Genomic DNA, 17,509 nt, shown 5'->3' on the forward strand with positions numbered 1-17,509 from the left:
GTCACCGACAGGAATATTGCGAGCGGTTTATCCAGTTACAACAAGTGCTCGCGCAGTCCTGAACCAATGGATAAACCAAACAATTACAATCTGAAGGCGCGTCTAACGAGCGAGAAAGACGTACTGGCAAGGCGCAATTAGGTTTGATTCGACCAAAGATTTGCTGTACATTAGTTGCGGTTCCACTAGACCTTTTGCCCACGGGAAAGTGAGACTTTACCGATGGGAAGTCTGTGTTTTGTGTGTAACCTCTATTCCCACAGTGAAACTGCCCATGGGGAATCACTATGGATACATCAAAAAGAACAAAAGAATAACCCATGACGTTTGCCGAACCAAGTCGTAGGGTTTAGTCTTGGTTTATCTAACCACAAGAGTAGTTCAACCAATCGGGTGGAAGAAAAAAATTAATTCCGGAAACCTCAGCACATGCTGGGTACATTTTTGTGGTGTTGCGCTGAAATTGCGGCAAATATCCTGGCACGTACCAAATTCATTACACGTGGTATCAAACATGGCCAACTTTCGAAGTTCAAAATGAGTATATTTTACTTGTCTTTGCTCTAAATACCCATTAATTCGATTTCTTTCTTTTTTTCTTTTTCAAATACTGCCAGGTCAAAAGTTGACCTTGGGCAATTATTTGCAATTTAACCGGAGGACTAAACCTGACCGGAAACCCAAACCGATCCCAGCCCAAGGCAATTACCCACAGGGTTACCTCGGGCAGAAGGCGAGTGTAACCGCAACTATTGTCACTATCAGCCATTAGCGAAACCAAGCAACACCCAAGGAATCGCCAAAGAACTTTCAAAGAGTCCATTAATCAAGAGTAAGAACCTGGTATCAGCTTTGCCCCTATAGCGTCAGAAAAGTGTTTATTTTTAAACCAAGTTTTGCGGGAAGATAAACAATCATAGAAAAATTGTCTAATTCAATGTTGCACCCAATTCAGATCGCCCGGGATTCTTTGTGTGTTGTATTTGCATTACAATAGTCGTGGTTACAATAGCCCTTTCACCCATTCGTAAATAGCGTTTGCCCACGGGCAAGGACGTTTTTGTGTGTAAGCGCTTTCCCTAGAACGAAACTGCCCTAGGGTTATTTCCATGGATACATCAAAAAGAACAAAAGAACTTCCCATGACAGTTCCTGAACTGAAAAGTACTGTTTATCTGCTCGCTAAGGTGGCTCGGCCAATCATAACGCAAGAACGTACCCAATACACGAAGATCCCTAATAGGCCTTACCCCTTATGACGTAACTCATCAAAATTCTTTTGTTCAGTGACTACTATAAATACCAGAATGCAATGTTTCAGTAGTCACTCAACAAAAGAATTTTGATGCGTTACGTCATAAGGGGTAAGGCCTATTATATTAATTAAGGTAGTCTTTTACTGTGTAACCGCATCCCAAAGAGTAACATGAAAACCTGAGCTGAATTAAACCCAAGCCATTTACCGTCCGAAAGGCCCCAAACCCAAGGTGTGTGTAACCACAACTGATATAGCATTCAAAGGGTTTGAATTGGATACGAAATTGGTGAATTGTTTATTTTCCCGCAAAACTTCCCGCAAATTGACACTTTTCTGACGCTGATGGAGATTAATCTAATTTGGTTAAATCTTACTCTTTGAGCGATGGACTCTTGTTGCAAACTAAAACAATTCCAATTAAAGGGGAAAACACCGTCACTTTGCAGTAGTCAATTACATCTCTCGAAACCTGGGAAAAATAATGAACGACGGTAACAGAAAGACTTCGTTTGTGTTGATTACTCGAGAGGAAGTCTTCACGCTCTCTGTTGACAGACCTGAGCGATATGGCAAGCTGAAACCAATACTTACTTTCCTAATTGTTTCCATCTAGAAAAGAAGTCCTGTGAATTCATGTCCGTGGGTGCAAAAAACTTGGACGCAAACACGGGCAAAGGAAGAGCAATTCTTTGGCCCATGCCGTTCACACTAGTAAACAGGAAAAAAAGTAACAAATAAGCAACGTTAAACTCCAGGATTAGCGAACAAAAGCTATAAGCGAATCGAACAAATAGTAAGAGAACATCCAAGAGACAACTTCTGCATTCGTGCGCGTTTCGCCCACATGCACGAGGAGAACAACACGGGTGACTTCGCGTGACAACTTTTGTCACTTGCTTGAACAGTCGAACCTTCCGTAAGCGGACACCCTCGGGAGCAAGGGTTAGTGTCGGGTTACGGGATTTTTCTTTTCGCGGACAAAACGTTTTGCTCACGCAATCGAAAGCTTGCCCATCGCTGCACGATCCCTTTGTGTCGGCCTATCGTGGGCTGTACAGCTGTGAGTCAACTCTGTTTCGTCTAGTTGAAGACTGGAAACAAGCTATTGACACAGGAAAAACCGTAGACGTTTTATCGACAGATATGAGTAAAGCCTTCGACACAATGCATCCAACTCTATTGTTGGCTAAACTTCAGGCATACGGCTTCTCTAACGAATCGCTAAAATTAATGCGTTCCTTTTTCATGGACCGCAAAGGAAGGACTAAACTAGGAGCTGTGGTCAGCGACTGGAAACCAACCAATATGGGCTGTCCCTAGGGTTACAATTTGGGACCGTTTTTATGGAACATTTACCAAAATGATCTCGACTACCTGGACCGTTCATCTAGTCTTTCAATGTATGCTGACGACCACCAACTTTATTATGCTCATAGTAACATAAATGTCCTTATGGAGAGGATCAAGTATCAAGGGGAACGAATGTCGGCGTGGTATAAAGAAAACCATTTGGTTGGCAACTTGAACAAATATCAAGCCATGATTATCGGAAGTAAACACAAGCCATCTCTGCAGCTGACGTTTGACATAAATGGCCATCTCATTAACATCACTGAGGGACTTAAATTATTAGGTGTCACTGTAGATAAGGATCTGCATTTCTCAGAACATATTTCAGCTACCTGTAAAAAAGCAAGTAGGCTGATTGGTGTTTTAATGAGGCTCAGGAAACTGATCCCTACCGAAGCTAAACTTCAGATTTACAAGACAGCGATTAAATCAGCTTACATATTGCAGCCTAGTCTGGCATTTTTGTAAGGCGTCGGATAGAAAGAAACTGGAACGCGTGAACGAAAGAGGTCTCAGGGCGGTTTTCTGTAATTGGAATTTGTCACACAACAACTTATTAAAACGTGCTAATCTGACTTTCGTATATAATAGGCGTCTTCAAGATATAGCAATATTTATGTTCAAGGTCAAGCATAAGTTACTCCCTAAGAATATTCTGGACTTATTCAGCGAAACGCCATCTAATTACCATCTGAGAAATTCTGATTTCTATATCCCACGATTCAACAGTGTCAGGCATGGGAAACATTCATTGACGTTCTTTAGACCACGACTTTGGTCCAAACTTAGCTCAGGAGACAGAGAGAGACAGACGTTAACGGCCTTCATGGCCAATATTAGAAAAAGAGATCTCGGTAGCCTGGTGGAGAACGACTTTTGTAATGGTAATTGTCCCACATGCACTTGCTAAATATAAATTTTTATAATCGGATAAAATCATAGATCCTAATTAAATAAGTTTTAGTTACTAAATACGTTCTTTATTATTGTAAATTCGAAAGATTATTGTATTTTTTATGTAGGATAGTGTCCCCGATTAGTAAGCCTAATACAGGCTAGCTAGAAGATTGACACTGAAATAAAGTTATTATTATTATTATTATTATTATTATTATTATTATTATTACCTATCTATTCCAAGAAGCTCATTGTGCAATTACCTGAACTGAAGGTCTACGATTGGATGAGCATTGAATTCCATGATGCACTCTACATTAATCATCTGTTTCATCTGAGCACCACCTTCGACGATTTGGGGCGGAGAATTGGTGTCGACTTGTAGACGTGAAATGAGTCAAGGAACTATAACTACTGGACGCTGTTGGGAGAATTAGAAACAATAGCGGCGAAGAAAACGACAACGCCATTTAAGCAATAGAGGACGTTTTCTGTGTTTCCATAGCCTCATCTAAACACGAGGGGGAGTTTGGAGAATTCGAGACAGTTATGCTTTTATAAAATATTCCTCAAAGATGATTCGACAAATGAAGGAATATGCTGATACCGGGTATTTTTACTTCTTGATTGAAACAGTTTTTCTTGATACAGGCACATATTTCCTACCAGCCAATCAAAACGCGCGTCTGACTACATTGGTGTGATGTCACAGCCGTGTTTCCATACTCTCATCTTAACACAGCTATTGACAAATGAGAGTGGGCGTACTATCCTAATTATTTTATGATAAACGATAGTATTATTGGTTGAAAGGGGAAAAATACTCGTATTTTTGCGGTAGTTTGCATAACGACGACGTGAAATCACCAAATTTGAGGTTTCAGTGACAGCATGAGCATATCCATGCGAGCCTTTCAATCTCTCTTTGTACTCTGACCGAATTAGATGCACACCCAAGCCTTTGCTACCTATTTCAACAATAAGTTAACGCTCACGGTTAGCGATATTTTTTGGTTAAGGTAAACGCAGCTGTTTACTAGAGCATCTTTACTTGAGGGGAATCATTTGGGAACACGTTGTGACGTCGACTGTCTGTACTCCGAGACACACGTGGTTTTGAAGTTAAGGAGAAGTGCCACGGGACACTTCGTGACGCTTATTGAAATAGGTGTGCATTTAATGGGCCATTTCCGAGTTGCTGTTGTCTCGGTTTCGAAATGAGTCTTCGAGCTCAACAACAGCCCTTTTCACGGTTAGTTTTTTCTCATTTGCATTCCAATGTAATCTAACGTGGGTGCGAGGCAATTTTGGGTTAAAACTACAAAATAGCTCGAAATTGCCTCACATACATGATAGATTGCATTGTAATGCAAATGAGAAAAACTAAACGTGAAAAGGGCTATTGCAAGGGAAATGAGTTTGATTTGCATAGGAATACCCAATGGTTGTGCACCAGGGCCCGGTTGTTCAAAGGCCGAATAACGCTAATCCCAGATTAAAAATTAACCAAGGAGTTCATTTCCCTATTCCCAAATGCTGTTCAACGCTGATATTCGGCAAAACTTTACATAAGAAGAAGTGAATCTTGAAACACAAAAATAAGCAAAAGAAACTTACACCAAAAAGTTGAAAACATGAAACAATAGTTTACGCTAATCCTGGATTAAGTTAATCGGCTTTCGAACAACCGGGCCCAGGGCTCCATTTGAGGCATGTAGCAACTCGGAAATGGGCTATGGTCATATCTTACTCTGAGACCGCTCTTACGATTGTACGACGTGAATGAGATGCAGTAATCGCGAAAGACTTTCGATGGAGCAAAGTTATATCTTGTCGTGACGTTTTCGTCCATAACGACTCGTCCCTGTTTTAACGTCAAGGACGACGACGAAGGTTACGAGAACACCACAAAATCATAGGTTGTAAAGAAAACTTTGTGACCTTCGCGTGACGCGTGATTATTGGTTGCGAACTCGCAAAAGCCAAGAAATGTTAAGAAGACATTGTGTGACATTGCGTGACGCAATGTCTGATAAATCATCAATTTTCTTTCCGAAGCAACCTCGTTTCCAGGGTCTCTATTCTCTGCCTCCTTTGTCTCTCTCCTCAACGACAAAAGAGGCAGAGAAGATAGAGACAGGAAACGAGGTTGATCTGGCATGTAAAAGGATATGAGTATTGAGATCATCAGGACTGTGAACAGTGGAGGAGAAATTAACAAATTGTGAAGACGTCTTGTTGCCATAAAATATACCAATAGCTCCTGTTGAAAGATAAAATGATATAGTGAAACTTCAAATTGGTTCATGGAGACAAAAGTGAATACTGCCACCCCAACACAAAATGACAAGACTTACCCTTTGTGTCGCTAAATTCTGATTTTATTCCAACTTGGAGAATGTCGTTTTCAAACAAAACGCCAGTGTTTTTGAACACAAATCTGTCAAAAAACAATGCGTATTCAGAGGAGGAATCCACGACCAGAACTATATGCAAAAACGCATACACTTCAGACTGTCAGTCCAAACTGACACTACCTGTTTAAAGACACTCCCAGTTAAAACAGAACACAAACAACGACACCATCTCTGCTAATGAGCCGTAACCTCAACATTTTTTATTTTGCAAAAAGTCAAATTTTATCATCACAAGATATGTATTTTACGTTGTCTTTCGATTTTGCTTCTAAAAGGCCACACGAGTTTACAAAATTGGCACACAATCACAAATCGATTTTCCATTCCAGTTTTGAAAGAATTTTTGCAATGAATAGGCGTTTTTACGTCACCACAGGAAGAGGCCCAAGTCTCGCACTAACTTCGCAGTAGGACAAACAACCTATGGTTTCATCAAATTTTTTTGAAACATTAAAACTGAGATTTTGAAGACAAAACGAAAGCAAGTTCGATTCCCAGACTTGGAGTCGTCTGTTGGTTCTTTATTTTGCTCCGAGAGGTTTTTCTCCGGGTACTCCGGATATCCCCTCTCCTCAAAAACCAACATTTGATTTTAGTAAGTTTACAGTGTCTCCAATTAGTGCTCCAGCGCTAGAAGACTAGACACCTCATAAATTTCCTTTCCTTTTTTCTTTTTTTATTTCACAATGGATGAATGGATATATCTCGGCAAGAAAAAAAAATTGAGGTTGGGGGCCGTTAAATAATCAAATCTTACTTTTTAAGATTCTCCTCTGTTCCAGGGTTAATGGTAGGAATACCCCCTATCACTGGCGCTGGTGTTGCTGCTGGGATGTCAAACACGTCGACAAGAAGCCCTCCACCCGCAGTATCTGAAGCTGCAAAGTTGTTTACGAAAGGAGCATTTCCTGTGCCAATGAGATCTGAAAAAGGTCAAGTTTTCGATTGAGTGCTGTAAAACCAAAGTAATTCCACCAAAACAGATGCAGACAACCACGAAAGGCTAACGGTAACTCAAAACAAACACAAGCAGCTAGCCAAAACTCTGCCAGGGAAAGCACCTCAGAACTGGAACTATTCAAGGTGATAACGATGAAGATGATGTACCCTTGTGAAAGAAGAAATTGTAGTTCCTTGGCCGAGGAACAAAGCGACAAAAGAGAAAATCAGGGTACCAGGTAGGAAATGAATCTATGACCTCCACAACAACAACTGGGTGATCCAACCATTGAACAAGAAGGACTCCTGATGAGCTAGGTCGTTTTTCTAGGTGCTGATACAAATTGTCCCAATGGTCAGTGGTACACTTCATATGGCGTGAATACGACTGGAAACAACTAACTCAGAGTCCGTGCTGGATTTTGTATGTAAAATTCCAGGAGTATTCAAGGAGTTTTCAAGAACAAGAAATTGAGTTTTCAAGGAATCTTTCTAAGAAGATTTCTATGCCATACATCGTGTTGCAGTGTTTTCTTTGCTGAAAAAGCCTACCTTGATATTCTTTCCCACGTCCTGCGAGTTAAGTGCACACACGGACATTTTATTTTTGGCATTTAATCTTTCCCCAATAGTAAAATTTGGGCTCAATTTTTGAAATGTTTTTTTAACTTAGCATGGTGCAATCTCAACAATTTTCACCCAAGCATAAAATTCAAGGAGTTTTCAAGCAGTTTCCCACCAAATCCTTTTTTTCAAGGGCTTTTCAAGCGCCTTGAAGTCCAAATTAAAATTCCAGGGCTTTTCGAGGACTTCAAGGAGTAGCACGAACCCTTCTAACTACACGAATAAGTTCTATATTGTCCGTGGTCTGGACTTTTCCACCACGCCAAGATTCTAAACTGTTCTGGTAGAAAAAACGTTCCTCAAAAATTTAAAAACAAACAAAAACCGGAAAAATTTGCTTGTTCCTATTAACCATAAAAAAGGAGGCGCAAGTACAACTGTAAACCTCAACAACGAGCACAGAGAACGAGCAAGGAGAACGAGCAATTGTCGGCAAGGGAAGCCTCGAGCAAAAATGAAGTAAAAATTAAGACGTTTTCACAAGCGCAGCAATCCATAAAAAAATCACTACAAGACCAAGAGCGACTTAAAACATGAAAGAAATTTTGCGAGTTCAAGAACACACTTGCCATAGAGCTCTAGCAGTTGTCCAAATGTTTCATCACCGTTCATAAACAAAATGGCCGCGTACATTAAGCGCCTTTCAGTGAATTTTCTGTCATTCTTTGTTTGGCCATACAATGAACATCTTACTAATCAACCAAGCTACAATCATCGAGTTGGGAAGGTTATCTAAATGAACTTCACAAGAGCTGGATTTCAACCCGGTTCTGTTAAGGCCCAAAAGAAATAGTTTCTCCTTCTCTTATATAGCTCCCCTTCTCCCCCCCACCCCTCCTCCACACATTCAATGTTGGAAGGTAACAACGATTTCCTTTTAGATTCATGATGATAATGCAGCAACCTACCAGATGCTTGATTTTCTTTTTGATTCATCCCTTTGCATTTTACCAAGCAATTAACATAATGCCAAGAAGGTCATGCAAGATTTTTCAGCCTCTCAGCAAGCATCAAGCAATATTATGCAAACATGGCACAAGTAAAGATTACATTTTGAAATTAGTCACTTTCACCAATTCACACAATAGCACTGAACCCTTAAGAAAACGTATGCATTACATACCTGCTTGCAATGCAGGATTTGAAGGAGGGAGCTGTAAAAAGGAAAGATGAAATCAATAATTATTAGGAATAAATATCTGTATTAAAATTAATTGACATTTTCAGAAAGGTATTACAGCAAACAAGCTCATGCATAGGGTTGGAAAATAAAATGAAGATAGCTGGCAGGCATTGTTGTATATTTATAATATTAAAGAGCATAATTATTTCTTAAAGCTCAAGATGAATCAGATCACACAAAGGCAACATATGAAAAGTAAACTCGATAACATACATGCACAGGCACTTCATTTGCCACTGGAACTTGTCCATTTGTTGTTGGTTTTTCAGCAGGTTCAGCCTTTTCTTCCTTCTCGACTATTCCAGTCTTCTCTTGTTTTTTCTTCTTCAACTTAGCCAAGATGGATGACTCCCTTTCTGGAAAAGGTGGCATTTCTTCAAGCACAGTAGCCTGTCAAGAATATTCGGAGATTGTCACTTCAAAGAGTTTAAATCAGACCAACAGTACATGTACCAGCCCAACCCTCCCTTGAGAAATAAATCAGCATTCCAAACCCTCCATAAACAAAGGGTTTGTATCTCCTCTTATCAAGGACCAACTTGAAACTGGAATCAGTGATCATTCAGACAGTAACAGGTACAGCTCACCGCAAAAACAGGGCCAGGGGCTCATTTCTCGAGAGTCCCGAAACTTTAGGGGCCATTTTCGGGTGTCACAATCCCCTTTGTATCTCAAGAACGGAGAGGATTTTAGTCATCAAACTTCACAGTCAGTTTACTTTTTGTTACCTTGGAAACATGTTAAAAGATCGGCCTTCCAAAATAAGCAGTTGGCAGTTTCAAAAATGGCTTTTTGGGCCTGAAAAGTTTTCGGGTCTTTTGAGAAACAGGCCCCGGGTGTCTGAAGCAAGAGTAGCACTAAGCCGATGGCCTGAGATTGAATCCACCTCTGACCAGCGTTCTCGCCACTGGTAGTGAGAATTTTAGCCCTTCCCAGTGATAGGGTAAGGAGTTAGATTAAAAACTGTGTGATGCGGGTTACTTTAAAACACTTTAGCCCGAGCTTAAGAAAACCAAATTCGAAATTCCCAATCCTAGTATAAAAATGCTGTTCATTGTTGAAAAAGTGTCAGGAAGGTCTAGAAGCAAAGAAATAAAGTATTCACCTACTTGAAGTGTCACTTTCTTAGGATGTTCAGGTGGTAGAATGACTGTTAAGTTATAAGTTATAATTAAGTGTATCTTTTTTTTTTGGTTATAAGGCTACTCGGTTACAAGATGCACCATTAACGTTCAATCTTGTTTCTGTCAAGTTTACATAACATTGAAAATCACACCTAAATCTTCAGCTATAAGACGCATCCTAAACTATTGGGAAATGCCGTACTATGTTACCTTGTATTTCACATCAATTGTTCAAAATTACCGGTAGTTAATTACAGACATTTACACTTGTAAACAAGAGTGGAAAGAAACTTGCACATAATTATAAGCATTAAGAACAGCAAAAAAATCAAGGTCAATAGAAACTCACCAATACATCAGGGGATGCAACAGTACTAAGTTTCAAGTATTCCAAAGCTCTCTGCTGAATTTCTGCATCCGAATTCTTGAGGTTAGAATCACTTCGCAAAATCTGTTGAGGCAAAGCAAAACTTGTTAGTTAACAAACAAGCTCAGTAGGCATACAGGTGATGAATAAACTTGTTGCGGCCATTTCTTATATCCTTGCAGCAGGACCTTCCCATTAGCTTTAAGACTGACACGAAGGATTGGACAAAACATGTGTTGTGTGACTTTAAACTGTATAAACTACATGTACAGTATAAGCTTTTGGGTATGTGCTGTAGCTAGAGACAATGGTCTAACCTCTTGAATGTGTCCCTTGATCTCTGGGAAAAGGTTAATAAACTTGACATATGTTGACATCAGTAAACCTCTTGTTGAAGAACAACACAATGGGAACTTGCTATGAAGAAGCTGGAACTGGACCATTGGACTGGTCAAGGGAGGCAAAAAAAAAAAAAAAATTAAAAAGCACCAACATGAGTAGGTTGCTATTATAATGAATACATGATTTAAAAAGAAGAATTTCACCCATACCATAGGTCATTATTCAAAGAGGCAGTTGCTTTACCTCGAGCGTGGATCACCAGCGATAAGATTTCCAAACTCTCCTAAGATGTAACCACCGACTTTCACCATATTCTCATGGCACGATGGTGACTGCAGGGCCTCAAACACTGTCTTAGCTGCATAGCCTTGGATATCATCCCTGTTTATGACAATCTGGATCACACGATACCATACCTACACAGCAAGTTCAAACTAGTTAGTGTCGACAATATTATTGATGGACACATTATTGTTGCTTAACTTGAAGCTGCATTTAACGAGGCCTAACATGATTGTACGTACCAGTAATACGATTTTTTTTTTTGAATTCCCTCTCCTACTCTCGCCCAGCTGCCCTCAATTTTCCACTATATTATTAAACTTGCTACAGTTAATTGTGGGATCTAGTTCTGCAAAATAGGAACTTAATTCACTTATAATGGTTACTTCATGCTGCCCTTTAATTCACTGTCACGCAAGCAAGACTTGGCTTCCGCTACATACTTCTTCGCTGACATAATCCCCTGCATTTCTGATTAGTGTTAGGATGGTGTCCATGTACCAGGAGTAGTCAGTGGCAAACTTCTCAGCAAGTATTGCAACTTTTAGTACCTGAAGGAAAATTGTTCAGAGCCAGTAAACACAATGTGAAAATTTATTAGTTGAATTTTGCTTCAGAATCTAAAACATTTAAACAATGTTTCTACGTTATTCATTACCATTTCCTCCTTGATGGAATAATCAGCTGTTTCCAAGTACGTCAACATTTCTGACACTATCTCTTCAGCGTTGTTCTTATCACACATAGCATAAAGAAGATCAACTGCTCTCTGGCGCACACTGACATCACGTTCAGTCTACAAATCAAGAACAATAAACAATAATTATTGAACTTGTAGGGGTTTCAATCATTAGCCAGATCCACTGATCGGAGGCATCCTTTGGTCTTTATCTGGAAAACTGACTGCATGTACTTCTTTGGAAATGAATTTAATGTATGGTTAGCAACAGGAAAATGTAAACAACGAGATAAATTCACCTTCAGTGCTGAAACAACAGTCTCTTGATGTTTTCTGACAGCATCAGCTGAGAACTCGGAGTTGGACATTAAACAAAGACCTTCTAAAGCAAGATATCTGTAAATTAAATATTTAGGAAGATAATAATCATTAATTATCACAACAGACCACTTTTAATAAGTATACATCCAACAATTCCTAGAGTGTTTAGTACTGTGGTGTACATGTAGTATAGTGGATATTGCTTTCAGACTGCATCCCAACCTTCCTGTCTGTCCATGCGCTCCAAAGTTCACTCAGCTTTCTATCCATTTGAGGTGGGTAAAATGAGTACCAGTATTACTGGGGACAAGTTGTGCATGAAATAGGATAGGAGTGGCACTCAACTTTACCAGGATGACATGTGGTAGAAGCTATTGAAAAAGGAGCCTTCAGGTTGCCTCTGATCGTTCTTAGCCTCTTTGTCTTTGTCAAATTTCACTGATTCATCAAAGAAAGCGCAGTCACTTTAAATTCCATTTTGCCAAAATTTGAACCAAAGTAGTGAACATACCTAAGGTTGGTTTCCCTGTGTGTCAAAAACTGACCCAGCTGGTTACACCCTCTGATCAGCAAACTTTGTTCACTGTGAAAAAAAGAACAAAAACAACATAAATATTCATTTACTTTCTATGATATCACCTAAAAAAAAGTTGGACACTAAAAAGGACCAAAACAGAAGAATCTTAGGGTGCATTCGATTGTCCATATTCCGGAATAGGAATACATGGAATAGAAGTTAGAAAAACACATGAAAATTGTCAAACACTTGCTAAAATGCTATTTTAAACATATCTTTATCATCCTTGTTGCTTCAAAACGCCAGACCTTCCATTTTAAATCATCACTTCACGTATTCTTATTCCGGAATAGGGTCAATCGAACGCGCCCTTAGTCACAGTTGTTTTCTCACTTCAGGGATGTGACTTATGTGTACAGTATCTTCTGCACAAGATAATCTGGAGTGCAGTTCATAAAGTCTGATAAATCAAGCCCAATTTACTTGACAAAATTGAAATAATTTCACTTTCCAATTTTTAAATTATTTAAAATGTAGTCAAACAATAATCCAATCTTCTGTCAACACCAAAAGTGTAGGAATTGGCCATTGGCTATTCTCATGGAATCAAAAATCCTTTACTACACCTGCTGTATGACATAATTATTATTTGTAATTTTGAGTTTCAATGCCCTTTTCTACAGAGTTGATGTCACAAAAGAATAATACCCCATTCCATCAAAGAACTATTTTCCTTCATATCAGTTGGCTTTTTCAAAGTAAGCTAGAATGAAGACTAAATGTAAGCTACTAATCTCTGGTTTCATTTCTTTTGATTTTCAAGGGTCATAAAGCATCAGTAGAGTTGTGAGTGAGATTCTTGTTCAAAATTAATGAACCTTTAACTGACTCTTACAGTGAATCTACAGTGAAGATACAGCTTTGACAATGACTTCACTTAGATGTACACTGTATTTCCCAACAGTTTAACCCTTTAACACCCAAACTGGCTTAAACCGGCCAGACTTAGTATTTTACTCTGTCTAACGCCAGACCAATTTACTCGTTAATGGGGAACCACCAGGGGTCAATGGGTTAAACTACTGGTTAGCTTGTTGGAAACCACTAAAATTAATAACTTTTTGTCCTGGACATGCCATTTTTTTTAAATTAATATCTTTCTTCCAACAGCTCTTAATATGGGCTTTGGTTTACTGGCTGGTGTTTAAGGTACATGTATTTAGTTGAAAAAAATGGCGTACCAAATGATACAACTATTATACTCCATACCTATCCATGTGAATAATCTGGTTTATAGCTTCAAAAAGTACAGCATTTCTTGCATTTGAGTGCTGGACTTTCTTGGATTTTGGTGGCTCCTATGGAAGGATCAGGATTAGTTCAAGTTTTTTCTTTTTTTCAAAAATGACAGGCCAGGGTGAATATTATAAGCATGAGTATCATCTCATTTTCTGTACAAGTCCTTAAAAGGAATGACCTGGACAGTAAAGAGTTAGCAAACCACAGAAATCAGCCACACAAAATAGCAAAATCTAGCCACAACCTACCCTAATACATCTTTAGGATGAAATTTGACTGCAATTGGGGCGAAATTTCTTAAGGTGACTGTATACAGTTTTTAAGCACTTATACTGCCATTTCTGCCATATTTATGCAGTTTTTGCCTGGAAGCTAACACTTTGACAGTCAATGTGTTCTGCAGGTTGTTACCATGGTAATGCACCTAGAATAAAACAAGGCCTAAAGGATGCTTCTTCCTCATTGCTGCCGCAGTGAGTGAGCCTGAAGCAAACGAACAAGGCAGCTCTGTAATCGGGAGAAGAACACATTTTTTTCTTTGAAATGCAAAGGATTATGGTCAAAGGCGCAAGGAATTGTAGTTCTAAGCGAATGGAGGATTTAAGATGCACAGTCAGACCAAATTGCTCATACATGTCCAATATACCCAAACAGATACGATTCGTCTCGTCAAACCGATGGTCCATTGGTACGAATGGTAGGATTGATATCGATAGAAAATGTCATTCCAATGGTGTTATTGGTGAAAAACAAGTTCGCTTAAATTACACCAAGTAGAAACGCAATAATAGTTATGAATATTCCTCTTTCTATAAGCCAACCACACAAAAGATGTTCGCTTTCACCAATAGAACCATTAGAATCACCACTAACACCAACGGAGTCTATTTGTGAGTATTGGACAACCCTCAAATTGCTCATTACACAGAAGCCTTGACCGTCACACATCCAAAAAATGTTTTCGGAAACAAAAAATTAATGCCAATTCTCAAGTCTGAGCCATGCATTGTTTCTGAGTTATTTGTCAAAGCGATTCACGAAACTTATAGCATTTTGTATGGACACACCAACCCACCAATATGTCTGCTGGCAATCAACAAAAACATCTGGAGCTCACTTTGTGGTGAGAGCACTTACTGGTACTTTTCGCTCCCGAGATAAAATGCATGAGTATGGACACATCTCCTAATGCACTTGAAATGCTCAAACTTCTGAGATTCATAGGGATAGACATTTTTTGCAACCAAACAGCTTTGTATCATGGAGTCACGCAAAGTAACAATTTGGACATGTTTGAAACAAAAGACCTTAATTAACCTGTAAAACAGCTCTGTTTTTTAGTCTTCTGGTTTATTTTCACTTCTTTTATCACACTTACTTATGATTCATGGATATTTTCCACGATATAATATTATTGAAAATAGCTAACTATAGACTTTCGTTTTATTATAAAATAAACGGTGTTTGAAAAGTGAAAACTATTTCAAGCATTTGATGAATTAATGTTCAGTTATTGTGCATTTTTCATAGCAACTTTCAGAAAAATCTGCAAGATTCCATTCAAATCTCAGAAGCTCCGAGTTAATTTGTGGATACTGGTCACGCATGACAAAGCTTGACTGTAAAATCTCCCTTTAATTCCACGCACGATCCATCGATAAACTACTACAAGTCAAATGTTGGTTTTTGAGGAGAGAAGAAACCAGAGTTCCTGGAGAAAACCTCTCAATGCAGAGTAGAGAACCAACAAACTCAACCCACATATGATGCAGAGTCTGGGAATTGAACCCAGGCCACATTGGTGGGAGGCGAGTGCTCTCACCACTGTGCCATCCTTGCAAGCCATAACAATTACCCAAACTTCAAACAACATGAATACATGTACATGTATATATCAGACAAAGCTACCTTAGTGCTTCTTTTTCTTCCCAACTATAGGATTAATTTTAAATTTATCTTTGTCAGAGAGTAATAAAGTTGATCTACAGCTGTACTGTAATGTCTCAGTCAGAACACTCTATAAAATAAGATAATAGGATGATACTTCATGTGAAATATAAACATTAAAAGAATTACCATATGACTGGTCAATAATAATTGAATCCCCTAATTAAATTTTATGAAAAAGAGAGGGATATTATGGTGCATCTGTTTATACAATGCTCTAGATTTAATTACCTGTGCTTTGTTCAAAATGGTTTCAAGACATTCATTTAATCGTGCATGGATGGCTGGATCATCTGAAGTCAGAGAAAGTGAATTCAGGGGAAAAATGAAACTGTTCACAGCATTATGTTTTATCCATGCAAATTACTGAGCAATCATTTGAGACAAAAAACAAACATCTCTTGTTCCGTCTTCTTCACATGCACAGCATACAAACCTTAAGACTGTTTTATTATTCCCCTGTTTGTGGAGATTATCCCACCAAGCCCTATTCAACAACAAGTCAGAATTCTTTTCAATTTGACACAGATCTCCAGGCTTAGGGTACTATTTTACACATTGGAAAAACATTGTAAATTTAGTGCCTTTTCATTAATGGCATCCAAACAAGTCATGGAACACAACACAATGCAAGATAAGCTCAATTTCCAATCTGGTGGATGGTACAAATGCAATATCTTGAAAAATCAAGTCAAAATTCCATTAAAAGAAAAAAAAACCAATACATTGTGCTACAAGATAGGATGGATTTCCAACCTGGTGAAGGATACAGCTGCAAAAGTTTAAGCAGTTTGACACACAGCCATGGTGCTGGAACAAAGTAATAAGTGTAATCTTGGAGGTCTGTGTATGATGATGTCACAATCTGTTGAAAAGTTAGTAAAGTTAGGACCATTTAAAACTGCTACTTGAGATTGTTTCTACCTCGCAGATAGTGGGGGTAAATACTGTCAAAAAAGGGTGGGGTTCAAAGCCCACGTCTGGAGGCCAAATTCACCAACAGATTTGATACTTAACAAACTAACATAAAAACTATTGCAAAAAAAGTTGTTTGTTTAATCATGATTAGCTTGCCGAAATCTAATGCTGTGTATTTGCGGCAAACTTAAGAAGATAATCAACTCTTAAAATACCTTTTAAAAGCTTATCTTTACTTGCATTTCTTAATTCTTGGGACTGACAACACTTGCCTTCATTGTTAGAGCCCAAAGTTGAATTAAAAATGATGAAATTTGGCAAAAAATAAAGCGTAGGGAACAATATAATACGTTACATGCTTAGTAACCATGAAGTTATTTACAGTCTGGTCTGTGTGTGTATGTCATGTTTATGGAAGCCATCGATTGGAGAAAAAACGTGTCGCTAAACTGAGAGTTTACCCATGGACTGCAGTAATGAAGGGCAACAAAACAGCCAGTCATTTGCCTCGTGAGTTCACTGTTTTCTTGCACACGGTGGAGAGATTAGACTGTGTTGAAGTGATCGATTGAAGAACATGTTTAATCTTCAATGGTCTCGCATATAAGCTGCACCCAGGATTTTGAGTCCAATATTTTGGCAAAAAGATGCAGCTGATACAACAGTTTTTTACGATATTCACATAACTGCCAATATCAACTTTTGTGGGTTGTTCAAAATAACGGCAAGATTTTGTAACTTCGAGCTACAACAAGTTGCAAAATTGTTGAGACACTTTCATTAAAAAACACCTTTTCCAGCTTCCAATAGCCACCGTATCTAGAATTTAAACCTTTTCCACTTCCCTTCCCCTCTTCCCCTTTAAATGTTGACTGTTTAAGTTTGCAACAATTTTTTTGTCTTGCTAGCAACACTGATAAGGGAGGGAGGGGGGCTGCAGTGTGAGAGATAATAGGTAAATTAATAACACCCCAAGAAGGTGAAGTGTCTCCACTATTTTTGCAACTTGTTGTAGCTCCCCTTGATGGTGTATTTTCATTGACGG

The 17,509-nt window shown here is 38.7% G+C and overlaps 1 protein-coding gene across 1 annotated transcript in view; it reads right to left on the reverse strand.

Annotated features, from left to right (window-relative positions):
- LOC138014477 (AP-2 complex subunit alpha-2-like) overlaps positions 1-17,509 on the reverse strand; it is a 32,735-nt gene that overhangs the window by 8,034 nt on the left and 7,192 nt on the right. The window contains exons 6-22 of the mRNA XM_068861551.1: positions 16,303-16,411; positions 15,778-15,839; positions 13,570-13,658; positions 12,295-12,366; positions 11,762-11,858; positions 11,442-11,579; positions 11,227-11,334; positions 10,745-10,917; positions 10,477-10,606; positions 10,142-10,243; positions 8,882-9,058; positions 8,609-8,639; positions 6,680-6,845; positions 5,863-5,945; positions 5,679-5,768; positions 3,769-3,892; positions 1,850-1,966 (exon numbers count right to left, since the gene is read on the reverse strand). Coding sequence (XP_068717652.1) covers positions 1,850-1,966; positions 3,769-3,892; positions 5,679-5,768; positions 5,863-5,945; positions 6,680-6,845; positions 8,609-8,639; positions 8,882-9,058; positions 10,142-10,243; positions 10,477-10,606; positions 10,745-10,917; positions 11,227-11,334; positions 11,442-11,579; positions 11,762-11,858; positions 12,295-12,366; positions 13,570-13,658; positions 15,778-15,839; positions 16,303-16,411 — 1,868 coding nt within the window. The remainder of the gene's footprint in view (positions 1-1,849; positions 1,967-3,768; positions 3,893-5,678; positions 5,769-5,862; positions 5,946-6,679; positions 6,846-8,608; positions 8,640-8,881; positions 9,059-10,141; positions 10,244-10,476; positions 10,607-10,744; positions 10,918-11,226; positions 11,335-11,441; positions 11,580-11,761; positions 11,859-12,294; positions 12,367-13,569; positions 13,659-15,777; positions 15,840-16,302; positions 16,412-17,509) is intronic.

Source organism: Montipora capricornis, chromosome 8 (assembly GCF_036669925.1).
Source record: "Montipora capricornis isolate CH-2021 chromosome 8, ASM3666992v2, whole genome shotgun sequence".
Lineage (NCBI taxonomy): Eukaryota > Metazoa > Cnidaria > Anthozoa > Scleractinia > Acroporidae > Montipora > Montipora capricornis.